The following is a 26,395-nucleotide window of genomic DNA, read 5'->3' as shown; positions in this document are numbered from 1 at the left end:
CACGGACTAGGTTTTCTTAGTCAGAAGCTGGAAAGCAGCCCAAGGGCTCCTGAGTAGGCTTGCATGCTCCAGCGCGGTTCAGCTGCTTCAGCAATCACCGAAGCTCGAGGCGTCCACCATGTAGAGGGGCGTCACCAGCTGGTGCGCCCCGGTGCACTGCGGCACTGGGTGCTTCAGGCTTTGGTGATTGCCGAAGCAGCCGAGCTGCACCAGAACACGCAACCCTACTCATGAGTGCAAGGATGGCCAGAGAGGCTGAATGCATTCTTTGAGGCTGTTGCTGTTTTCATTAAAAAACCAAGTTAAGAAACTTTCTGGGTTGCTGAATAAACTAAAACCTAGTTAAGTCAAGTGTATGCTAGTGAATTGCTAAGGGAGTGAAATATTGTTGGTCTACTGGGTATTAAAATTGCTGCTAAAATTTGCCTCCACAGGAAAAGATAGTGAATACAGTATGGATCTTTAAAAGGATCTGGTAATTCCAGGTAAATTGGTTGGAATTTTAAAGACAGGAAGAATTAGCATAGGAAGTCCTGTCTAGAGATGATAAACTACTTAGGAGTGTGGTGAACAGTATGGATTATTAAAAGCTAGCCAGGCTGGGCAAGTAGGTGACCTCATGTCAAATGAGGATCTGTGAAACAAGATACACTGTGGTCAAGGTAAATAACCTTAGAATTGTCAACTCAATATAGAACAGCAGAAGAAAATACATTCTGTGCTAGAGGTTAGGAAAAATATTGGATGCTTTGTTAGGTACTGTATTGTCCATGGATAAATCAGGGATAGATACATCTGGAATACTAAGCACACAATCTCAAAAATGGTAATAAGGCACTGAAGGAGACAAAAGAATTTATCAAAGCGATCTGCTCAGCCCTGCCCACTAAGAGGCACAAGTCTCTTCGGGATCTGTAATATGTGAAGACCTGCTCTGAAAGGCCACCATTTAAGAGTAGACCCCTCCAGATCCACTTGCAATGAGTCAAATGCACCCAACAGACCTGAAATGAAAATGGTCTGTATTCGCGAGGACAAATTAAAAGTACTAGAAGGCAGTACAGAAAATCACTTTTATTTACAAAGATTTAAGAGTTTCTCAGGTACGGGGCCTGCAGTCAGCAGTTCCCCCAACAGGATGAACACCTTGGGTGTTAAAAACACTATTCAGTGAATGTTTTTCACATCTGAGTTTGTTCCGGGTTCTCTCGTTCTTCCACTTGAAGTTTCAGCCAACTCCAGTCCAAAGCCTAAAAATAAATCAAATTCCAATTTAGATGCAGCTCACTCATAGAACTACTTGTCCCCTTTCTCTGATTCTTCTAAATATGCTGCTCCAGCTGCCAAGATCTTTAGTTTGGCATAAGTTATCAAGAGGAATACAGTTAAAGGTGGGCTGTATGTAGAGGAAGGAGATGTAACTGCCTGGTTCCTTCCCCTTCCTTAGTTACTATCCAATACATTTCTAAAAGAGAATTAAGCAAGCACTTATCTAAGTAGGAACTGCTTGCTCTCTTTATGCCTCCTTCCTTTAACCTCAGCACCTTACAGTAGAAAACTAGAAGTATTACCATGAAGCTGTGGTCTTGATCCTTCATTGTGTCAAGCATCACACTCTCTAGCTGGCTGCAGAGGCTTTGAGATTCCATCAAGAGCTCCTCACTATACAAGTTACAAAAGATTGGTGTAAAAGAGTGCCATGTAAGTATAGGAGAAATATTTATACATTCCACTTGCTGATCAATGCACTTTCTTTTGGTTTGCTAAAATCAGAGGAGCTACTTAAGCTCTCCTGAGAGTCCTGCTGAATTCATCATATCAAACTTTGCTTTTAACTTTGCTCAGTTTCAAAATTGCCTGTGTTGAAGGCTGTTCTCCAACGAGAATGGCTGACATCCGCATGGGTTCCTTGGTTTGTTTCTATTAGACAAATTCAGCAGGTGTCATAAAAACAGGCACCTGAAGGGGAACTTGTGGCCCTGTCGCAGAAAGTAAATTCATTAACTGATTTGAGAACAAGCAGCTATATAGTCCAATGTCTGGGTAGATGTTAGAAGCTAGTATTTGCCTGCAAGCATTGCAACATACGCCCTTTTAAATGTAATGAGGCTGGGATTATCATACATAAAAATACAACATGGGAAGCATAAACACAATCTATTCTTTTGTTACATTTTCTAAATTATCCATTCTTTTACCTTAAAGGAGCAAACTCACTAGTATCAATGGTCTAATGAACTCCAAACGCACGCTAGAGACTAAATTAAACCATAGTAAGAACAATGTGTACCGCTGTGTTTTCTTATAGAAGCATTAGCACTGAAGATCTTCATTGCCACGACTTCATGTCTGACCCTTGGGGTGATGCCCTCCAGCGTTTTCATGGCAGACTCAATACAGGGTGGCCTTGCCAGTGCCTTCCCCAGTCAATACCAAGATTAAGTGAGGTATTTTGTATAGGTCTTTCCGACATCTGTCTCTGCTTCGTTGCATTTCTTGGTATGAATAAAGGACAACTGGAGCTAGACAGGGCCAGGTTACTTGGTCCCACCCCCACTGTTTTTTTGTAGGAGTTGTAGAAAATTGCTACATGCCTGAAGCAGTGGCTAATCTGGAGGATGCATTTTTGCCTAAATGTAATTGTTATTTTTAAGAAACACAAAAAGAATGTGATAAGAAATTACACAAGGCTGCTCTGAAGGAAAAGATGCTGATGTGGACACAGGAAGGGTGGCACAGTGTTTTATGAAACCAAGAAAAACATGATTGTTTCAAGGGGGTCACTTGGTCTGCAATAGAAAAACTAGATTCAAGTCCAGTAGCACCTTAAAAGACCAACACGTTTTTTGGAGTATAAGCTTTGGGAGTCAAAGCTCACTTTGTGAGATACAAAACTGTATCCGATGAAGAGAGCTCTGACTCTCAAAAGCTTGCACTTTTGAAATCTTGTTGGGTCTTCCAAGGTACTGCTGGACTTTAGTCTGAAGGGACTCAATCAAAGAAGAGCGACTGCAGAATTCAAACATGGAGGAGGGAGAAAGAGCCCTCACAATTAAAAAACTGTAACTGCTATACTGCAAGCAAGTAAGCCCTGTGCTGCTGTTCACACAGTGGTCCCCCTCCCTTTCCGTGAACAAGCTCTATCTGTTCTCCTGGTAACCATAAGGCATTAGTTAAAAATATTATATGTTCCCCCCTCTGTCCTCCACACTAAGCATATAGCCTTATGAAGATGGAGTCAAATGTTTCTCGAGTTTAGATACTCTAAAGCCAGAGGAGTGGTTGTTTAAGTTTTCCTGTGGCACCTCTAGCGTGAAAAAGCAAAGGGCCATGAGACTCCAAATAGTTTAATTTGTAGTCTTATTATACAATTTATTTTCTGCTTATCATAAACTTTCAAACAGCCAAGTGGAATATTGCCAGACTGCAGCTAAAATCATTTTTGCACCCCACAACAAGCCTTCAGGGAGGAATTATTTACAGGAACATCATTATAGAAAACTTAAGTCCAGAACAATCACCTAGAACAGGGGTAGTCAAACCGCGGCCCTCCAGATGTCCATGGACTACAACTCCCAGGAGCCCCTGCCAGCGAACCTAGAACATTACCTTTTAAGCACAGGTTCTTGTAAATTGCCATTGGGGGCTGAGCTCTGTAAGGACAGCTGACCAGGATTACTAAGACGTGATGTATTCATGCTGTCTGGGCTGCCACTGACAGGCCCACGTACCTTACTCTGCAGGGAAGGAAGAGATACATTAAGTTTTCTGTGCACAGCAAAGTGGAGAAACAAGCGGTTCTAATTCAGTGGGAAGTTTTGCCATCCTTCCAGGAATGAGGGAGGGAGAAGGGTGCAACGTTATACAAGATATAAGAAGTCTGATTAAGGCTGTGGTTTTTCACACTGAGTTCTGGGGAACACTCAGTTTCCTCAATGGGAAAATCAGGAAGAGCAGCAAAAAAGCTCCACCAAATATCCCCTGCATACTTAGCTTTACAACACTGAGGAGAGTGGTCTATGGCACATTCCTAATTAAAGCAAGGTTCAACCAGAGTCTGAGATACACAAGTATGACCTAGAATGTAATCAGTTTCTATAACACATGAGGATTCCATGGCCGATGTAGAGAAGCACAGCAGAAAAGGTTTGCAAGCTGCTTAAGGGAAGGGGAAAGATTCAGACATGCAACCTGATCTTCTCTCAATGGAAGGGAAAAAATGTGTTTTTCCACTGCACTCACACAGGCAATTTTCAGCAAGTTCCACAGTTCTTTCTGCCGTTTCTCCTGGAGTCCGATAACCTTTTTCTCGTCTTCATTCATCAGATGCATCACCTCATCCACTTTAGGAAACAATTTCAGTGCCTTTTGTTTGCACACAACTGTGTTGCTGAAAAATGACAGTCTAGTCACCACCTGGCAGCTGACTCCTGAGGCCAGGAGTAAGAGAGAGAGAGGTGGCAAGATGGCACCGCTAGCCTGCAGCACTATATGGCATTCTGCCTGTTCCAACTCTATGCCAAATAGTCAGCATAACCTTCTCTCTTACAACCTGTGGTTTGGGATCTTACCTGAGCTGTGCATAAAGAAGGCGGACTTTCTTTTCAAAGGTCTGGATTGCCTGCAACAGCAGCCGTACTACATCTTGGCAATCCCCACTAGTCCTTTGATCTAGAGGAAGAAGTGTGAGAAACCAAAAAGCAGAACAGGGAGAGGTTATTTTAAAAAGTGTGAGCTAAAACTTGTACTGCTCTGAGTTTTTTTCAGGAAGAGATAGAGCTTAAGGCTATGCACAAGAGCAGTAAAGATCACACCTACTGCAGTATAATGAAATAGACACCATCTCTTATTTCTGTCATCACTGTATTCCAAACAAAATAACCTTTTCCTGCTGGCAGAAGACAGTGATAGAGGGAGACAGACAAGTCTCCCTGGAGCAGGAGTTCCAAAGTTTTGGTCCTCATAAAGAGTCCTTTCTTGGCTTGCCATCCATTTAGCCTCAGCTGGTGAGGACACCCAAAGCAAGACGTCCAAAGATTACTAGAGTGGAGGGTTTATTTGCAGAAGAGGAGGTGGTCCTTAAGGAACCATGACCCCAAGCCATACAGGGCTTTAAAGTTCACTACCAGATGGGACAAGAGGGGAGTGATGCATTCCCTACAGCCCCCTCCAGTCAGCATTCTAGACCAACTGTAGCTGCCGGACAGTCTTCAAGAGCAGCCCCATGTAGACTGCAGTAGTCTAGGTGTTACTAGGGCATGGACCACAGTGGCAATTCTATGTTAAGCTTATGTCTTTCTGCCAGACAATTTGTTATTAAGTGCTCATGGATCACTGACACATTAGAAATCACTTATATGCTTTGGGGAAATTCTTTTTTAAAAAACAGCTTAACATTCTTTAGCAACATCCTTACTGTGTGAACAAAAAAAGGGCCATGGGTGTGAAAATATCTCCAGAAGATCTGCAGTTTCACAGTATTTTGTAAGGAAAAGGTCTGTCTAAGGAACCAGGAAAAGGGAAAGGTGGACTATATGAGCTTGTGGAGAAGTTAGAAGGTTTGTAAATCAGTATCTGAACTACACTGTAAAGTTTCACTGGGGTCAGAAGAGCAGGCTGGGGAACAGTGGCATGAGAAAGGGCTCCTGACATGCAGTCCTGCAGCCCTTCCCTCTTCTCCCACTTGGGCTCCTTTGGAAGAAAACAGGCTGCAGCAATATTGCAAAGCTATGAAGCCTTTTACCTCTTGGCTTTTCCCTCAATCTTCGGTATAGGTCCTTGGCTTGCTCCTCTCTGCAAAAGCAGCAAGAAAACACAATGCCCTCTGAAGAATCTGGATTTGAAACAGCCTTCTTTGCATAGTTCAAGAAACTGAATTATTCTGAGGGCAAGCTAGTAAATATCTGAGTGGGATGGGGGTTTTTTTTATCCGTTTTTGTCAGATAAAAACCTATCATACTTCCTTCTCTCTTGTCCTAAAATGATCTTTGTTTCACTGCCTGTTTTCAGTAGGTAGAAGAGGGGAAAGTAAGAGGCAGGTGGCTATGCAGTAATCTGGGTGACAAGGTTCAAGACCCTTTTGCATGGCCTCTCTCTGCCTCACTCCTCCACCTGTAAAATGGAACTACTGGAACTCACAGGGCAAAAGGTAACAATAAAATAAAAAGATTGTGAACAGCTTTTAATTTGCTATTATGCATCTTAGTCTTGCCCTGGTGAATCTCCCCCCCCCCTGCTAATTTCCCTTTTCTGGCTGGAGTTCCCATCTCTTTCTGCTGACATATAGCTTCTGCCATAAACAAAGCCTCCCTGCTCTTTGCTGTATCATCTTTTTGACAATGGCATATACAGTCTTAGAATACCTTGGACCAAGGAGAGGTTTGTGCAAAACTTGCACCATTTGGATCTCTCAGTGCAACAAATGCAGATTTGTTGGTTATATATGGATCTAAAATTTAAATCCCCCTACATCTCCACAATTCAAGATGGCTCACAGTAATTATACATGAACAGAACTGACCGCGGACCTAAAGAAGTTTGATTTCAAATACAATTTCTCTTAATGAAGGGTTTTGTATTGTTCTGATGGGATGAGATTGAAGCCCAGTTTATACACCCAGCATGTTGGAAAGCTGAATAGTACCACATCAAGTGGGTACATAGTAGGCTTTGACTGTTCTTCTCCAGCTAAGAAAGTCTTTGCATGTACAGAAGTAGAATTCAACCAACCTCCTCACCTGCCTTGGCAAAAGCTTTGTCACCTCACTATGTTAAATGTATAAATGGGCTCTTACTGCTTGTCACATATAAGGATGAGATTACCAAGTGGTCCTTTTAAACCTTGGTAGCCTGTGACAGCAAGCTGGAGAAAGGTATGTACAAACCGTTTGGGTCAACTGGATTTATCTGAGCAACTAAAGATTTATACCCCACTTGAATGAGCTTTAGATATACCTACCTGTCTAAAGCTTCTATAGACTATCTTTGAGAGGTGTCGGGAATCCCAAACAAAGCATTATACACACTGCCACTTAAGCCCTTGCACAGGCTGGCAAAGAAGGACCATTCTGCCAAGCCATTCTGCCAATGCTAGGGAAAGTCTCTTTGGAAGAAAGGATTAAATCATAGCAGTATCTCTTACAGGTCATCCAAGGAGCTCCCTTGTTTGCGGCCCTGTGGGATCCTCTGCAGGTCCACAATCTCCGTCTGCAAAGCCATTGTCTTCTTCACCAGCTCCTCAACTTCCTCCTCCTGAGAGACAAAGAGAGACAGACAGACATGGGAGCAGCAGCAGCTTGGGAAACATTCCATCCATTGTTAAGAAACTTTCTCCCTACATCTTTAGCTTGATTCATCTTAGACGTTTTTGCTTGTCCCCCTATTCTATTTATTTTATTTAGTCATTCAATTTATATACTGTCCCTCACTATGACATCTCGGGGCAATATACAAAGAACCAGTAAACTTGGAACATACATCAAAACTTTTTTCCATAGTGTAAACATATCAAAATCAGCCAATCATAATAATCAGCATCAAAATCTAATTTGGAAACATTGAACAGTAACTGCAGCAATTTGGAGCTGAGATCAGGAGCCTGGATAATGTGTTGAGGAAGAAGACGAAGAAGAAGAGTTGGTTCTTATATGCCAGTTTTCTCTACCCAAAGGAGTCTCAAAGCAGCTTACAGTCGCTTTCCCTTTCCTCTCCCACCAGATACCCTGTGAGGTGGGTGAGGCTGAGAGAGCCCTGATATTACTGCTTGGTCAGAGCAGCTTTATCAGTGCTGTGGCGAGCCCAAGGTCACCCAGCTGGCTGCATGTGAAGGAGAAGCGAGGAATCAAACATGGCTCTCCAAATTAGAAATCCGTGCTCCTAACCAATACACCAGTTGCTTGACAGAGATGGATACAGGTTGCAGGGAGGTCTTCTGCTGCTGGCGTTCAGCGAAAGGCCTGAGGGAAAAGCTCCATTCTGCAGGCCCTATGGAACTGTGTAAGGCCTCATTAGGGCCTTGATCACATCAGGGAGCTCATTCCACCCAATTGGGACCACTGTCAAAAAGGCCCTGGTTCTTGTTGAGACAGGCAGACTTCCTTGGGACAAGGGATCACCAATTTGTTTGAGTGGATACAGCATGTTGCTCTTCAGGGGATATGGACAAGCAGATGATCCTTGAGGTACGCTGTTCTTCCTTTTATTCTTTCATTAATGTCATATCTAAGTCTTACTGACTTCCATTCCTTAATATTTAAAAAATGCATTCATGTTTTCCCTTAGTTCATTCCCTTATTCCTTCTAGATTTGATGACATAACAATTTACATTGATTTCCCCCATGTAAATCTTCCATTTTTAATTTTTAACTCCACTCTCTGCCTCCACTTTTCTATACACAGTTTGTCTCTCTGCAATTCTCTCTTCAATGGGTTTTTTCCGCTTATTATAGTCACATTTTTTTGCTGATAGAGGCTGACAATTAGTTATCATATTTCTTTAAATTACCCACAGGGACTACACACCTCCCGTGCTTTTTTACTCTATAAACATAAAATGTCATTATCACTCTGGCACAGGTCTCAGGCATGCCACCCTGCAGTTTTTTTTAAGCCACATCTGAAAACTGAAAAACACTCATCTGCACCTTTCTCCTGCCCACCAAGCTCTCTGCTGATCAGAAATCATTCCCCCTTTTCTTGCCAATTTATGGGTCCTGGTTTTGTGACTCAGGCTGCAAAGGAGATAGTCAGTGAAGCAACTAACATTAAAAAGATGGAGACATACTTGCCCACAGAGCTCTACATCCCGCTCCATTTCCTTCCAGGCAAGCAGCAATTTCTCAGAGGCTGTGAAGGGAACACAGCAAGGTTGTTCAAACTTTGAACCAAATGAATCAGCCTAAATCAAGAAAATATCCACTTGAGTCTTAAAGGCAACAAATAACAACAGAGATTATTAATTGGCTGGTGAAGCCAAGGTCTGGTAAGACAAGACAGGGAACTCAGGATTTTGGCTCAGTGCATGTTTTACAGGTTACAACAATGATAGCACAGGGTCCTGGCTGGAAATTAATGTTTAATAGAACATGGGCTGAAAGGCCAGTGAAGCCTCCATTACTGGTTGCATTGGGAAAGAGAAGGGTAGAGAACCTTTTGTCAGAATAGATTCAAATGAGTAGCCGTGTTGGTCTGAAGTAGCACAATAAAATCAGAGTCCAGTAGCCCCTTTAAGACCAACAAAGATTTATTCAAGGCATCAGACGAAGGGTGCTTGCACTCGAAAGCTCACGCCTTGAATAAATCTTTGTTGGTCTTAAAGGTGCTACTGGACTCTTGATTCTTTTGTCAGAATGTTAGTGCACCCAAGGACATAAGAAGGGAAAGGCCAGCTAAAGCTGGAAAAGTCCTAAATATAAAAATAATGGATTTTGAAAGAATAGCATGTAGCCAAGTCATCAAATCTAACTGAATTGATACAGCTAAGTGGGTTGGGCTAAGAATCCTGACCTTTCTACAGATTGGAAGTTTGGTATAGTGGTTAAAGAGTGGTGGTCTGTAATATGGAGAACCAGTTTTGATTCCCTGCTCCTCCACATGAAGCCAGCTGGGTGACCTTGGGCCAGTCACAGTTCTCTCAGATCTCTCAGCCTCACCGGTTATCTGTTGTGGTGGAGAAAGGCGACTATAGGCCGATTTGAGATTACTTCAGATAGTGAAAAGCAGTGTATAAATATTATTATTATTATTATTTATATCCCGCCTCCCCCCGAAGGCTCGAGGCGGCTCACATAAAACCCCATCTCCTAAAATCCATAGCAATGAACAATGAAATTACAGTAATTAATAACCAATCGGTCAACAATAAAAACAACAAGTGATGGCATAATCCTAATCATCCAGTCTCCACATCCTCTTCTTCATTTTTGATTATTGGCCAAGAAAGCTGCAACTAAGTGCTGAATTTTACAACTGCACAATGTTACAGGTATTCTTGTTCGGTTTTCACGTAAATGGTGATTTTATATAAATGATAAAAACAATAACTGGCACTATGAAAGGAAAATACATATATTTATCTTGCAAAGAATCAAAGGATGAAAGGTTGGTCTGAATTTGCATATTTGTATGCATGTATATAGTGGGGTTTTTTTGTATTCTATATAATGAGTTGTTTTTATATCTTTTCGCTTTTTGGGGAATACTAATGGGAACATAAACTGTGAAGGGATTTTGGTATAGGTGAATAATTCAGACCTGCAATCCCTTACTTGCATTCCAGCAAAATCTACAGCACATAATTCTGTTGATCAAACAGTTTGGTAAATATTACAAGGAAAAGATCAATAGCTTCTCTGAGCAATGGCTTGTACCTGAGGCTTGTACCTAAGGTTTGGGATATATATTTTAGGAAAAGCTTTCCCATTGCTGTTTAGGTAAGTGGAAATCATGGGGCCTTCATGGGAGTTTGGCTGTGGTTGTTGATTACATAGATAAACCAAATTCACAGTGCAAAGCCAACCAAATACTGTTTGTCGATGACTGATCACTGATGATCTGGCTTCCATGAAGTCTATGTGTACTAAGGCAACGTGATCTCCAATTTTTGTTACTAAAAATATCTCCATGTTTTTCTTTTGTTCTCCACCTTACAGGAGACCCATATACCTAATTTGGGGCTGGAGAGACATTTAATTAACTGTCACCTCCAATAGGTGCAAAAAAATACCGTATTTTTCGTCTCCTTTGTCCCAGTAACTCAGTGCAACTTGACAATTTTGTACCAAGCACTATTTACACTAATCTCACTTCATTTACCATACACCTTAAGCCCAAGGGGTGGCTGCACTCTTCACAACAGGGTCCCACAGCACTCCCTTCACTTTCAGGAATGACCTATTCCTCCTGGATCTATGCTTTTCCACCCTACAGCTGTGGAACTCTCTCCTGGAAGTGTTCCTGGCTCTAGACAACGTGGTGAGGAAGCGAAATTGATTTTAAGGGAGCTTATGGGGCAAGATGCCTCACTATGTCCAAGAGGGAGACTCACTGATTCCAAACTCTGTTTGTTCATTGTACTTCTCCAAGTCAATCTGGATGCTGGTTTTGAAGAAGTCCAGCTTTGCCTTCAGCTGCTGGGACAGGGAAGCCATTGCATTCTTCATCTTGGAAAGTGTGCTATTATGCCGCAGCAAGTTTCTCCTGCAAGGCCAGGGAGGGAGGGAGGGAGAGAAATTTTTGTAGAGAGCATACTAAGTAATATCTCGTGCATCTGTGTTGTCCTTTCACAGCCACCCCCAGACAGTGTCAGTGTCAGAAGCCCCAGACTTCTTCGTCTTGCAGTCTTTTTATTCCCTAGGCACCAGGAGACATTTTGTGCATGTTATATAGTTATGATCACCCTGTATAAGCACAAAACTTGGTCCCAGGGATGGAATTTTGCATCTTAAGAATTCATGCATTTTGAAATTTCAGAGGCCAAAAGACGCCTCAGCAAGGCTTTCAGACAAGGAAATGAACTGGTTAGGTATCAGTCTCTTCCCTCTGATAAGCAACAGACGAATTAATTAGGCAAATAAAAATCTTTGTTTCTATTGCCAGAATTTGAAGAGAGGCTACAGAGTTCACATTTGTCTGTCTAAAATACAGCTCAGCGGCTAGCCCAGTTCTATCCACTCAGTTATACCCCTCCCCTCTAGGAAACTCACACCATCACATACATGGCTGCTCGCTGACCGTGCTGAAGTTGGTTAAAGTTGCGATTCAGCTTCTGGATTGAATGCCAGACTTGACCCCACACCTTGCGGAGTTGGAAGAAAGAGAGGTTTTTCTTTGGATCCTGAACTGCAGAAGAAAGAGGGGAAAGATTTTCATCAGAAACAGCAGAGGAACTGGACCAGAACTGGATTGTGATGCTGAACACTGACTGTCAAATAGTGGCTTCCAGGAAACAACTAGTTTACCTGTATTTTTCTAGGATTTCTTGGGCTTGGAATGAACCCTAGATGGGGTCACTTGATTGGCTGGAAGTTATGTAGAATACTTTCCATGGCCAAATCAAATCCTGTTGGCAATCACAACCAACCTTGGTCTTCCTCATCTCCAGCCCTGACCCTTTTTTTGGCCTTTTTTGTTTTCTAATGCAAGTTTTCAGTCCTGCAGAAGAATTCTGAAAAGTACCATATATGGGCAATGTGTTGTGATATACCAGAGGCTAGAGACTGACTAAGGTGGGTTCCACAAAGGGACTGGCCTGTGTGGTTTTCCTGTTGCTGTTGTGGCCGCTGAAAAAGCACAGTAGCACAGGGGTACGTGTATGTGTGTTCCCACTTGTCATGTTTCGCTGATGGATCCCTGCTCCAGTCCCGATAGCAGCCAACTCCCTTCCGCTGGGTCACTAGAGCTTTTTCAATTTAAACAATCAGCTATTGAATATCGTTCTATCAACATTTAACTATTTGTGAATCAGGTTCTCTGAATTTCCAGCTTTCACGTTTTCCCAACAGCAGTGAACCTGTGGCCAATAACCTAACTGGAAATGGCCTAAGATTTCCAGTGACTACAGCTGGGGCTTCAGGCCATACGTTGCTCATTGCTCTTCCTCATGACAATCAGAAACAGAAGTTTACGTTCTTACGAATGTAGTTGATGCTTTCTGGATGAGGCCTCAGAGAGATCTGAGGCTCATAGGTGTCCTTTCTGTTGTCAAATAGGAAGAAGAGGTCTGCATCAGTAGCCGCAACATCATTCAGCTGCAAGATATAAGCAACATTAATTCCACTACAGCAGTATATCCCAGAGATGGATACATTACTTAGTTACATCAATAATACTGGCCTATTAAAATAACTCAGACCGGCCAGCAGCAATAGCACATGGACAGGTCTCATTATGCACTCCAAGCAATTATCTTGTGTGCCCTGTGCTTAAGAGGGAACATGCAGGAAATAGGTGTGACATTTTTAATATAACAGGACAAACATATCACTTTTATTCTGTAGTCTCAATCCTTTCCGTTGAATAGAATAGAATCCTAGAGTTGGGAGGGATCTCTGGAGTCATCTAGTCCAACCCCCTGCACAATGCAGGAACTCACAACTACCTGCCCACCCACTCCCAATCTGCCCAAGTTCATAAAATCAGCATTTCTGTCAGATGGCTATCCAGCCTCTGCTTAAAAACTTCCAAAGAAGAACAACGTGCCACCTCCCGAGGAAGTCTGTTCCACCGAGGAACGGCTCTAATTGTCAGGAACTTCTTCCAGATGTTTAGCCAAAAATTCTTTTGAATTAATTTAAACCCATTAGTTCTGGCCTGACCCTCTGGGGCAACAGAAAACAACTCTGCTCCATCTTCTATATGACATGTCCTATTAGAATCATAGAATCATAGAGTTGGAAGGGGCCATACAGGCCATCTAGTCCAACCCCCTGCTCAACGCAGGATTAGCCCAAAGCATCCTAAAGCATCCAAGAAAAGTGTGTATCCAACCTTTGCTTGAAGACTTCCAGTGAGGGGGCGCTCACCACCTCCTTAGGCAGCCTATTCCACATTAGTCATGTCTTCTCCAGGCTAAACAGACCAAGCTCTTTTCCTCATACAACTTGGTCTCCAAACCCCTCACCATCTTTGTAGCCCTCCTCTGGACAGGCTCGTTTCTCTACATCTTCAGTTGTGGTGCCCAAAACTGAACATAGGACTCCAAGTGAGATTCCACCAGAGTGGAGTACAGACATAAAGACATTATCTTCCCACTATTTTCTTTCAGCAAGCACCATAGCAGATTCTTGAACCATCTCTCAGCCAACGGAGAGAGAGCTGCCTAACCCCCTCCATTCCTTGAACTCTCTCCTTTTGAAACTAACATGCTGTCAAAGACTCTGTCATTAAGAAAGAGAAAGTCCCAAGTGTATTCCATGAGCAACAGAAGGCACCTTGGTGCCACTGGAGGAAAACGTTCTTGAACCTACCTTGCTATCAGCAAGATACTGAATGTCTTGTTTCTCAGGAAACAATGCCAACCCCCCTTCTTGCAGCAACTCCTGGTCCTGCTCTGAGATGCCAGTATCAGCCTGGATCTTGGCTTTCACGTTCTGCAAGGTCTCGTCTTCTGCCAGACTATACACGTGAACGACACCTGTTACCATATTCAGGATATGAACAAGCTGCAAAGCGAAAGGCACAAGCAGCAGGAGGGAATACAAAGCATCAGCTGCATTATTCAGTACGCAGAATGCCTCACCCACTCCTAAAAGAAAGCAATAAGGGGAGCTCATCTGTTAGCAATACCACTCTCTTGCTCTCTCTGCCACAATGACAATCGGGAATGGAGTCTTTTTGTGACCATAAATCCTCCTTTCAAGGTAAACTAACTCCGTGAGTGACACACAAGCTTTAAATAAATATTTTAGCATGAAGATGCAGACAATTTCTCTCATGTGTGTTCTGTAGTGATAAATTCTAGAGACGGAGGCCCAGGAAAAAAAGGGGAAATCTTAAAAAATATATATATTTTTATCCCCAGACTACTTTCCACCCTCTCCATTGAAAAGAAATTTCAGGAAACACCAAAAAACTCTCTTCTTTTTGAACAAGTAAAAGACAAAATAGGATTCATACAAAATGTGCAGTATGAAGACATGTCATGTAAAACAGCAATAAAGACTGACAGTTCCTGCCTAAACCATACAGACAATGCCTTCAAGCATATATTTATTGTTTAAATGTGGCTCTTCATATTTTATAATGTCTGATGTAGTGGTTAGGAGTGCAGACTTTTAATCTGGCAAGCCGGCTTCAATTCTGCACTCCCCCCACATGCAGCCAGCTGGGTGACCTTGGGCTCACCACAGCACTGATAAAACTGTTCTGACCGAGCAGTGATATCAGGGCTCTCTCAGCATCACCTCCCTCACAGAGTGTCTGTAGTGGGTAGAGGACGGGGAAGGCTGCTTTGGGACTCCTTCAGGTAGAGAAAAGCAGCATATAAGAATCAACTCTTCTTATTTTTCATTATTGACAATTTCATCCATTAAAGTTCCAAGATTTTATATCAATCTATCTGGAATCTGGTCACTGTACAAAAATCCCAGTTACCACATACCAAACCTTTCATTTCTTCCCTCCAAATAGAACCTACTTTAATATCCAGGATGTCATCCAAGGCCTTGAAACAGCCATTGGGACCATATGTGAGGTCTGTGCCTCTCTGCCGCGGGTTCCACTTGAGCATCATCTGTAGCCATTTCTCCAGTCGATCAGCCAACACACTGCAACCACACATGCATAAAAAGTGGGCAGGAGGGAAACAATGGCTGGCAGTGTCAGAAGGATTCTTAAGAAGTGGTAGATTGAACAAAGCTTCCTCCTTTTTACACAAAGAAGGCTCTCAAATGTATGTGGGAAGTAAGGGCTTGTGTACACAATGCAGCTGCCCAATTCCCAAAGCTTCCATTTACTGTATACCCACAAGGTACTGTATAAGAAATCCATTTCCACTTAATTTCCCCCTCTCTTGGGTCTTCTCTTATGTGAAAAAAGACTATGGACTCCTCAGTGCAAAGAGCATTCTCTTTCCCAATATTCTGCAATGAAGCTACAGTAACAATAATAATAGTGATGACGGTGATAACACAGTGATGATTGTGGGGAAACCAAATTCCCACTTGGTTGTGGAGTATTATGGGTGGCCAGGGGCAAAACACACCATTCCTCACTGGCTTACTGTGAGTATAAAGTGACAAGGTAGATTTGACAGCTAAAACAACCTTCTTCTTGCAAGAAACATAGGACTGAAATGTAATTAATAAACTGGCTTAGTCCCAACCCAGTGTAAATAAAACTTTTTAAGAAAATCATTTTCTTCCTCTAGTTTTCCCTAACCTAGATTTAATAGCCATAAAATAAGAAAAGGAAAAAAACTACTGAGCAGAACTATTTGCATATATGATTATCATTTATTTTTCTCACTGTATAGTTATTTCCCTTACCAGTTCAGATTATTGGGCTGCGGCAATTTGTTAGAAAACTTCACTTCTCCAGTTAAGTCTTCGTAGACGACAATATCCAGCTCACTTTTCTGCCTCACTTTTGCATGCCTTAAAAGAATCAAGAGAAATGTAGGGAGGTTTTTTTCCCCCTAGGGAAAGTCTCCTAATATGTTAAAAGTTAATAAGGTTCTAGCACAAGCTTTTGTGAACTAAAGAGGACTTTAAAAGTGTGAGAGGTATTATTCTCAGAAGAAAGATGGATAGAAGGTAATCAGTGAGGGCAAAAAAACATGAAATGCAAATAGCTACAGCAGGTCTGTGGCACTACTCTGCATTGCCCAAAATGTATCTCAAGTGTGAACAGAATGATTCATTCACAAGAATAGTAATGGATGACAATAAAGCCTTCTTAGCTCCTGTCTTGGACTTTGCATAAACATGTCACAACCTCACACATTTCATGGACTCTGAGTCCCAATGTTTACAGTCCTAACCCCACCCCCATACTCATGTGTAGATTTATGCCAGCTGAGGAGAGCAATTCATATCTGATAGTCAGGTGCTAATTCACATAAAAATAAGTGCCACGATAACTATATTAATTTTAAAGGTGCTACAGGGCACTTTTTTATTTTTGCTGTGACAATTCCTCCTTCCCCCACTGAAAGGTTTCTACAGTTCTTAGTGAATTTTCATTGTTAAACTCCAGGAATGACACACTGTAATTTGTGCTGCACCTCTACTCAGATCTTATCTCCTGCAAACAAAGCTACAAAGGATATCCCGAATACCAAAATTTTATTAAACTTTCAGAATACCATTTCTGCTCAACACTCACCCTCCACGTTTGTACCTTTCCAGAAGCCACTTCTACCCCATCCCATAGTACTACCTTCTCAGCCAGCAATCAGTCAAAATACAGGAAGTAAAGGGTATCATGGTACCTTTTTGTGATATAGAACTATACAACCTAACTAGCACTCAAGAATGCCCCTCGGAAATTAATAGTTAGGACACATCTAAATCACAAGATCCAAGATGCTCTAGGTGGGTTCCTGTAACAGTTTTGTACTTTGTACAATAAACTGTCTCCAAAGGACCCAGGAATTAATTCTGGGACTAACCCTATGTCTAGGCTGTGCCCCTGAAGATGGGAGCTCATTGTGACTGACTGCTCCTCCATACAAAACATAACAAGCATCAAATAGAAACATTTTAGGCCAGCTTTCTGGGACAAGCAAGTTTTCTGTGTGTTAATTTTTCTTCCATGGAGGAACGCTGTATTATATGAGACATATCTAAAGTCTGAATTGGTCCAGCCTAGGTACAGGTTTGCCACAATGAGCTCGCAAAAGTTAGCAATCATAATCCAAAACAATAAATGTATAATTGTAAATAGGCATCCTGTACAAATAAAAATCAGCAGTAAAATGAGCCATAGGATTAAATGGCAAGTTCAACCACTAAGGAGAAAGCTACTGCAGCAACAAGAAATATATCCTCTCATGCTAATTAGCATCCCTTAAGTCATCCTGAAAATACTGTCAGCCCAGTTTTTGTTCATTCTTCTTCTTAAGCTTGAAGGAGAGTCAGTGGGTATATTTGTTTCTTATAGAATCATAGAATCATAGAGTTGGAAGGGGCCATACAGGCCATCTAGTCCAACCCCCTGCTCAACGCAGGATCAGCCCTAAGCATCCTAAAGCAATAATAATCCATTCTGAGCCTATGGACAGCAATAACTCCTTCCCTCCTCTCTGACACACCAAACAGCTACTGACCACCTTCTGCCCTCATGTTACAGGAGGTAAGGTCTGAATCTCCTGCTAGAATTACTCACCATTGCACTGGTTGCCAGTTGGGCAGGAAAGGTCGGAAACCTGTTATGCACTCAAATGCCAGTGTGCCAAAGCTCCAATAGTCAACCGTCACTGTGTACTTCAGCTGCTCCAGTAGTTCCGGCGCCTAGAATATGGAGAACCAGAAAAAGACTACATCAGGACCCTCATTTCCCTAAAAGGCTCTCGGGAAGGCAGGCAGAAGATCTGGGGGTGGGGGGGGGGACTCCCCTCACTCTCTTAAGTCAAAGCAATGTAAAAGGGAAAATCAAAAGCTTTTTCTTACATGGATATTCAGGACTAACAGAAGGAAGTGCTTCTGTGTATGTAATATGCAATTAATCCGGTTCTCTACCACAAGGCTTTATTGTTGTTAGGTACGAAGTCATGTCCGACCCATCGTGACCCCATGGACAATGATCCTCCAGGCCTTCCTGTCCTCTACCATTCCCCGGAGTCCATTTAGGTTTGGCTTAGTGATGGCTTCTAGCTTAGATGATACTTTAAAAATGATTAGACAAGTTCACGGAAGGCTAAAGTGTAACTCAGTGTAATTCAGTGTAACTCTGAATACCAGATTCTGGGAGACAAATAATAAAGGGAAAGGGAAGCCACTGTCTTCACGCTTTATGATCCAGCCAGAATCAGGCAATAAAACACTGTTAGATGGGCCTCGTCCTGATCTAGGCAGGAAGTGTTCACACCATACAGGAGAAATACAGTATTTGGTGGCGTATAAGACTACTTTTCCCCCCTAAAAAACATGCCTCCAAATGGGGGGGTCGTCTTATACACCGGGTGCACTTCAGTTGGGATAGACATAGCTGCCCATAGTGGCCCATAGTACTGTAATGTAATGTAACAAACTCTATATTTTGAGTGGAAATGTTGGGGGGTCGTCTTATATGCCCAGTCGTCTTATACGCCGGCAAATACGGTACTTTCTTTATAACTGTTATCAGTCAGCACAGTATCCACTTCAGTTTTCTAAGTAAATCCTGACAGCACTCTCTCGCTCACTCACCCACACAGAGGCAGAGTTCTTACCAAGTACTGCAGAGTCCCAACGAAAGACGTGCAAAGGCTGCCCTGATCCAGCTCTTTGGCATATCCCAGGTCAATGATCTTGTGTATTAGCTGAGATAAGAGAGACAAAATTTATGTGAGCACATTAAGACGGCTCAAGGCGGGAGGAGAGAATATGGGGGCTACAATGGACTAGTACTCAGCTTTTATTTTTTGTTTAAAGTCTCTAGGTTTTTGCATTGCAGTTATAAGGGGAAACAAGTGGCATGCACTTTCGTCCCATAACTCTTTCAAACTAAAGATGGTGAATCAGTCATGGCCAAAACAAATGTGATGGAGATTATCAGTCAGTCTGTTAAAGGAAAGCTTTGTTTGGGACATGTGAAAAAATGTTTGGGACATGTGAAAAAATAAGAAAGGATTTAACTGGGCATGGGAGGTTTGGCTCGGATAAGCCAAAAAGCGCTGAACCAATGCTGATTGGTTACCTTTTCAGCTCATTTGAGCCTAAACGTTCATTTGCTGCATTCGAACGTCTGAATGCATCTCCCCCCCACCCCCCTGCTTTCTTAGGCAGCACCTGAGAAGGCAGGAGGAGAAGGTACACCAATCTGCTGATGATGACAGGCCCTGCCCACTCCATTTAAATCCCTCCCAACTGTCATCATCAGCTGATCAGCTGGCTAGAATTAAAAAGAAGCATCTTGCGCGCCAATTACCTGATGATGAAGCCCCATCAGATATGGCCAGATCAATTAGGCTGAATCAGTAACGTGATATTTGTGCCTTTTGGATTAGGCCAAGTCATTTTCAGCCAAATCCAAAATGGTAAGATGCCTAGATTTAACCTTTCAGTCCTGGCTCGGTTTTGTTGATAAAAACTTGTGTGTGTGTGGGAGGGGTGGTTCTTATATTCTGCTTTTCTCTACCACAAAGAGTCTCAAAGTGGCTTACATTCGCCTTCCCTTTCCTCTCCCCACAACAGACACCCTGTGAGGAAGGTGAGGCTGAAAGAGCCCTGATATTACTGCTCAGTAAGAACAGCTCTTATCAGTGAAAGTCACCCAGCTGGTTGCATGTGGGGGAGCGCGGAATCAAACCCGGCTCGCCAGATTAGAAGTCTGCACTCCTAACCACTAAGAGTGCACAACTCACCCTCCCATTTCCTTGTTGCAGAACAATGTTCTCTGGTTTCAAGTCCCTGTGGATGATTCGGTTCTCGTGAAGGTATCTGAGAGCAGAAGCTAGGGAGGGGCAAGAGAAGAGAGAGAACTGTTATCAGCAAAATGATCAATTTCTTCATTTTACTAACAGTGCATGACAAAAGGCAATGTGGAACAGCCAAACAGCGGCTCAGAACACCAGAGCTGAGCAAAAAAACAGGGCAAGTAACTTCCAGTATACAGGCTGAACAGAGGCATGCTAGATAATTTTGCTTGGTGCACAGGGCTCATTAGCAGAAGGATTACAACGATATAGGCTAGATATCAGGAAAAAAAATTTCACAGTCAGAGTAGTTCATCAGTGGAATAGGCTGCCTAAGGAGGTGGTGAGCTCCCCCTCACTGGAAGTCTTCAAGCAAAGGTTGGATACACACTTTTCTTGGATGCTTTAGGATGCTTAGGGCTAATCCTGCGTTGACCAGGGGGTTGGACTAGATGGCCTGTATGGCCCCTTCCAACTCTATGATTCTATGATTCTATGATTCTAAGGAGCTAAAGGATTTCCCTGAGGCACTGGCAGCACCACTGGAGCTTAGTTTGCTCCCAGTGTGTCTGGCCAAGTACACATCCCTGTCTTTTCCCTCCTCCCTCTTTTGTTTACTAGCATATCGTCATTTTCACACCAGACACGACAAGTTTTCTGGTAGTTGGCCCAAAAGGTTTGCCTACCCTGCCTTAAACAGATTTTTTGTCTTCCGAAGTAAACTTCAGTGGAACAGCAGGTCAGCATGCAACAGTGAAAATCCTGGCACCATAAGAAATGACCAGTTTTCCTAGACCAGGAGCCCTCCAGATATGCATAGACTACAATTCCCATTAGCTCCTGCCAGCGTTCACTGTCAGGGGCTCATGGGAACTGTAGTCCATGCACATCTAGAGGGCCGCAGCATTTTGCTATTTCTCCACCAGGTTGTTCTATCAGAGTTTTGAACTCCTAGTCACATCAAAGGACAAGACACAAATGCTTTGGTTTCTTCAAATACTCACTTCACCTACATATATTGCAAGGGTGGGGTACATCTCGAGTTGGAAAACCCACTGCGCTAATGTACAGAGGGCATAGTCCCCCTCACTGAAATGAATGGGAGCGTGTGCAACAGAACTGCCATATGGATCTCATTCATTTCAGCAGTGCAGAAATCCGCTGCGCTACATTGTGCCCTTGCGCTGGAGCTGTCTGTAATCACAGCCTTCTGCCGTCGATGTCACACCATAACACTCTGCCCCAGGCCACTGCTTCCATTGCCTTATGATAGGATTCTCTGGGTCACTTACCAATGTCTGACAGCAAGATGAGGATAGATCTTTCCTGCAGGCCACAACAGTTATCAAGCTGATTTAGATACTGCAGAATTAAAGAGAGGGCGTAAGAAAACTCCTCCTCTTTGCAGGAGTTTGTTAAGAATTAACACTGGTGCAAAGAGGCCCTTTTTAGAGGATGCTGGTTGAGGGAAAGTTGGCATTATATGGGAGCTCATTGGTTCTAGCATGCCTGTAACACTTCCTGAAACGTACTGGAATTCCCCCCTGCATAAAGCAACCCCATAGATTTAGAAATTCAGAAGACTAGACCAAAACATGCTCCCAGGCTAGCTTCATACATACAGGGAGATCCTGATGGGTCACTGGATACCGTACTTGCATTTTAAAGTGGCATAGTCCCAGAAGACTGCAGATCATCCTTTAAATTCCAGGAAATGCATGCATCAAAACCATCCCTTTTTCTTTTCAGAAGGCCATAAAATCAGCTTTTGGATCATATAATCATCATTGGTTCATATAATGCAGCAAACTGCTTCCTAGTATGTAGTCTGAGTCTCTAAACACAATGGTTTATCCGAAGAAGTGTGCATACCAATGGAAGTTTATACCTTGAATAAAACTTTGTTGGTCTTAAAGGTGCCCCTGGACTCAAACTTTGTTCTGATGTTTCAAACCAACATGACTACCCCCCTGAATCAATACCATTGATTGTCTGTTAATGGTACGTGGGACACAGTAGTCTAAATGACATGCACGATTTTCATAACAACTACTAACAATTAGCTCTCCCCCATGTCCACTTGCAAGTCTGAACATGCCAGTCCTACTTGCCACAGGTTATCCATCTGAAACTTTTGGGTATGATAGCAATAGTCCTTGGGCCCTTGGCATTTCTCCCTGCCCACAAGCAAGCCTCTTTGATATGCTCCTTCCTGCTGATCTTTCCTGCCAAGATTATCTATTGTCTTTCTGTAAATTAAACATTCTGTAAATATTAAACATCAGAATGTCTATGAACAGATATAAATGAGCTTCTTTTTTTGTTTCTATCAGGGCACGACCTGGGTTCTTTGATACAGTTTGTGAGGTACAAAAAGACCCAGAGACACTGCACTACACCAACAAAAACAAAGCAGCCTGACTAAGTCCAACTAGATTCCCTTCAGTCTCCCGGCTTCTCTCTAATGTATGGTGCACTTCCAAATACTCACCCGTCTAAGATCTCCTCCCTGGCAGTACTCCATCGCCAACAGGGGCAAGTCATTAGGGGCAAGGTTCTGCATCCCTTCTGGGACATCACGGGCAGCCACCACATTGGGGTGATTTAGTCTGTAGGAAATTACATAGAGCAGATAATATCTCAGGACCCATTATTTTACTTTACTTTACAGAGAACACTTTCTGCATTGACCTGTCTGTTGAACAATCCCTGAACATCAGTTGTAGGGCACATCCTACAGCAGCATATAACTTAACGGAGCTTTTTAGGCTATCACCAGCATTCTTCATAAGCCCTGAATGTGTCACAGTGGGCAAACTCTGATTTAGGAAGTATATTTGCTACTGATTCTCCAGAACACAGCTTGAAAGCAACAATATTATACAAGGACATTTGTTAAATTTTAGTGCAAACGAATCTTTGGCCTGGGCTTGACAGCACAATTGCTATGACATAAGGCCAGTCTCCTATTCCTTTCTGTTTATTGTATGTCGTTTAATGTATCAGTGCTTAAACACTGTGATTCTTCTGAAGGCCACAACATGGGGCAGGCTAAATAAATACATATTTAGTTGAACAAGATGACAATCCTGATGCCACTTCACACAGAACACACAGAAGCCACAGGCTTCGCAGTGCAGGCCCGCTGCTCACCGTTTCATTATCTGTATTTCCAGACACCATCTTTCTTTGTTGCGGATGCTGAGCTCCTGGCGACACTGTTTAATGGCAATTTGCTCCCCTGTCTCCTGTTTAAAAACAACAACAATGTTCAAGCAGACTAAATACAGTGCACGATCTTTTATCTTCTCAGTGCCTTGACAAGAATACTGGCTTTGATTTAGATGTTACAAAATCCTGCATGCTATTCAGTACTGTTGGGAAAAAGAGCAGAAACCACATATTGAGTGTCATATAACCATTATACATTGGGGGGGGGGGAGATGTCACTGCACATGCACACACAAAGGTAGCTAAGCAATCTTAACTAGCACTGCTCCAATGTTTTTGTATTTGCCAGGAACAGTTGCCATTTTTCTGTTACCTGCCCCTGATTTGTATCTCTGACAAAATGGACTCTGGCCTATGAAAACTTATACAAAGCATTGCTCAAATGGTTATTAAATAATAACTTGTGATAATAATAAATTGTGATTTAGGAGACCCCAGTTCAAATGCCCTTTTTCCTATAAGCAATACATGTTCACTTTACCAAAAAAAAAAAACCCTGGGCTAGTACGTGTGCAAGCATGTCATTAAAACCACACACCCAACAGCACATTTGTGCTATGTAATGTCAGAATTAGCACAAGTATAAAGAAAAACTAAGTGAGCCTGTTCCATGTGTTCCCTGTGACAGATGGCAGGGTTGCTATGTTCCCCCTTCCTTGGCCACTGGCAAAGGATGGGGGAGTTAGGATTGCCAGTTCCAACTTGAGAAACTCCTGGAGATTTGGGGTGCAGCCTGAGGAGGGCAGGGACCTCAGAGGGCTACAGTCCCATAAAGCCCACTCCCCAGAGCTGCCATTCTCTCCAGGGGAACAGCTCTCTGCAGTCTGGAGAGGAGCTATAATTCCGGGAGTTCTCCAGGTCCCACCTGGAGGCTGGCACCCTAATTTAGGGCTCGCTGCAGGTGGCACTAGTTCTTTACTCCAGATTGTTATTGTTGTTTGCAATCAGGGTTTTAGGGCACGTGACGTCCCCCCTTAAAAGGAGGTGCGCTTAGACACACACGGAACGCTCCTGCCACTCTGCTGACGTCACGCGAGGGAGAGGGCAACGCAAGCGCGCTCCCGCCAGATCGCCCCCTCAGGGTAGTGCGCGCGCCACCAGCGGCCTCCTTCCCGCCGCTTTAGCCTCTTTCTTTTGTTAACCCCTTCTCGTCAAGGGCGCGCTCCCGGCCGGCCTCTATGCGCTCCCGTCGCACCCACCTTGTGGTGCCAGCGGATGACGTTGCCGAAGCCTCCCGTGCCGAGGCGCTCCCGCATCTCCCACGGGCCGCAGCAGCCCATCGACTGGAGGGGCGCGGGCGGCGGCGGCGGGGGAGGGGGCGGCTGAGGCGCCATCGGGGGCCGCGAAGGAGGCCCCCGTCAAGGCGAGGCCCGTTAGCAGTGCTCCTGGCAACAGCAGCAGGCCCAGCTACTTCCGCGTGGAGGGAGGGAGGGAGGGAGGGCAGGAGAGCGTGGCTGGCGGGCCTGGGCAGGTCGGCTTTTAAAGGGGCAGCAGCGAAAAGGGAAACGGGCGGGAAAACAAAGCGGGGGACCCCTGCATGGTTAAAAGGCTGCCTTAAGCCAGCCCAAGGATGTCCCCGGAGAAAATGTGTGTGTCAGCATTTTCAGTAATGGCTGTAAAACTATGGGGGGGGGGGATTCAGGTGCGTAGCCACGTTGGTCTGAAGTAGCAGAACAAAGTTTGAGTCCGGTGGCACCTTATATATTTTCGCATTTTTAGCCGGCCCTTCCCTATGGCTACACATAAGTATACAGTGCAACATTTCATTAAACGTGCATGTAAAATCTAAACATGAGATTACTTATAAAAAACCAAAATTATATAATAAATTAAAAATACATAACTATATATGTGTTGTTGTTAGGTGTGAAGTCATTTCTGACCCATCGCGACTCCATGGACAATGATTCCCCAAGGGCTTCTTGTCCTCTACCATTCCCCAGAGTCCATTTAAGTTCACACCGACTGCTTCAGTGACTCCAGCCAACTCATTTGCTGTCGGCCCCTTCTCCTTTTGCCATCAATCGCTCCCAGCATTAGGCTCTTCTCCAGGGAGTCCTTCCTTCTCATGAGGTGGCCAAAGTATTTGAGCTTCATCTTCAGGATCTGGCCTTCTAACGAGCAGACAGGGCTGATCTCCTCTAGGACTGACCGGTTTGTTTGCCTTGCAGTCCAAGAGTTCTACTCCAGCACCAGAGTTCAAAAGCCTCAATTCTTTGACACTCGGCCTTCCTTATGGTCCAACTTTCACAGCCATACATTGCAACTGGGAAGACCATAGCCTTGACTACACGCACTTTTGTTGGCAGGGTGATATCTTTGCTTGTTAGGATGCTGTCTAGATTTGCCATAGCTTTCTTCCCCAGGAGCAAGCATTTTTTAATTTCTTTGCTGCAGTCTCCATCTGCAGTGATCTTGGAGCCCAGGATGTACAAATATAAAATGTACAAATATTTATTTATGCTTAAAAACCCAAGGCTTATGGCATAGCCTCAATAAAATCAGTGCATACATGCATACTAATGCCTCCACTGACCAGTTTAAGTGTTGCCACCTTTATCAGTGGTCAGGCATTAAATAAAAACAGCATATATAAAATACACTAAATACAGGAACTGTTATATACAGCACCTTTACATAAAATGATATCATATGCTCAAGACACTATGAACCTTAGTTCTGTGGACCAGAAGGCCAAATAAAACTATTTGAGGCCCCTAATCAAAAGCAGGCCCTGGTTAAGGTAAGCACTTTCAGTGTCCTGTAAGTATCATGTAGGAGCCAAACTTCATCCAAACTGTGCTGCAGTATCCTTAAATAGAGTGTTTATTCAATAGTGAATACAGAAACACAGGAACTTACAAAGAGCACGCCAAGAAATTAACTTTTAGAACAATTGTCTGAGGGTTAATTGTGGAGACTTGGGAAATTCCTCAAAATTCTAAACTTCCCAACAGAAGGATTCTTCAGCTGAAAAAAATTAAAACAGGCTTTAGAGATCTAGCACTCCAAATATAAATCTATGAAGCCAAAAAATATGGAGTACTGTACTAAAATAAATATTGTCACACCAAATTACCTTGGTGAAAGGCTTAGTTAAACCAGGAACA

The 26,395-nt window shown here is 43.2% G+C and overlaps 1 protein-coding gene across 1 annotated transcript; it reads right to left on the bottom strand.

The window, feature by feature from the left end:
• Nucleotides 1–1,059: 1,059 nt before the first annotated feature.
• IKBKB (inhibitor of nuclear factor kappa B kinase subunit beta) lies at nucleotides 1,060–24,723 on the bottom strand. Its single transcript, XM_077306642.1, has 21 exons — nucleotides 24,485–24,723; nucleotides 23,208–23,302; nucleotides 22,546–22,663; nucleotides 21,347–21,416; nucleotides 20,004–20,092; nucleotides 18,870–18,959; nucleotides 17,825–17,949; nucleotides 15,985–16,092; nucleotides 15,135–15,264; nucleotides 13,966–14,160; nucleotides 12,633–12,747; nucleotides 11,716–11,839; nucleotides 11,046–11,197; nucleotides 8,784–8,845; nucleotides 7,142–7,251; nucleotides 5,744–5,793; nucleotides 4,572–4,671; nucleotides 4,243–4,390; nucleotides 3,610–3,737; nucleotides 1,572–1,662; nucleotides 1,060–1,250 (listed from the first exon to the last, which is right to left on the bottom strand). Exons 1-21 carry the CDS (start codon nucleotides 24,617–24,619, stop codon nucleotides 1,182–1,184), a joined length of 2,304 nt encoding a protein of 767 aa, XP_077162757.1. The 5' UTR covers nucleotides 24,620–24,723; the 3' UTR covers nucleotides 1,060–1,181.
• Nucleotides 24,724–26,395: the final 1,672 nt, after the last annotated feature.

This window comes from Paroedura picta, chromosome 12 (assembly GCF_049243985.1).
Source record: "Paroedura picta isolate Pp20150507F chromosome 12, Ppicta_v3.0, whole genome shotgun sequence".
In the NCBI taxonomy this organism is placed as follows: domain Eukaryota; kingdom Metazoa; phylum Chordata; class Lepidosauria; order Squamata; family Gekkonidae; genus Paroedura; species Paroedura picta.
Note: the sequence above shows the minus strand (reverse complement) of the source record. Positions and strands in the feature narration are given on the sequence as shown.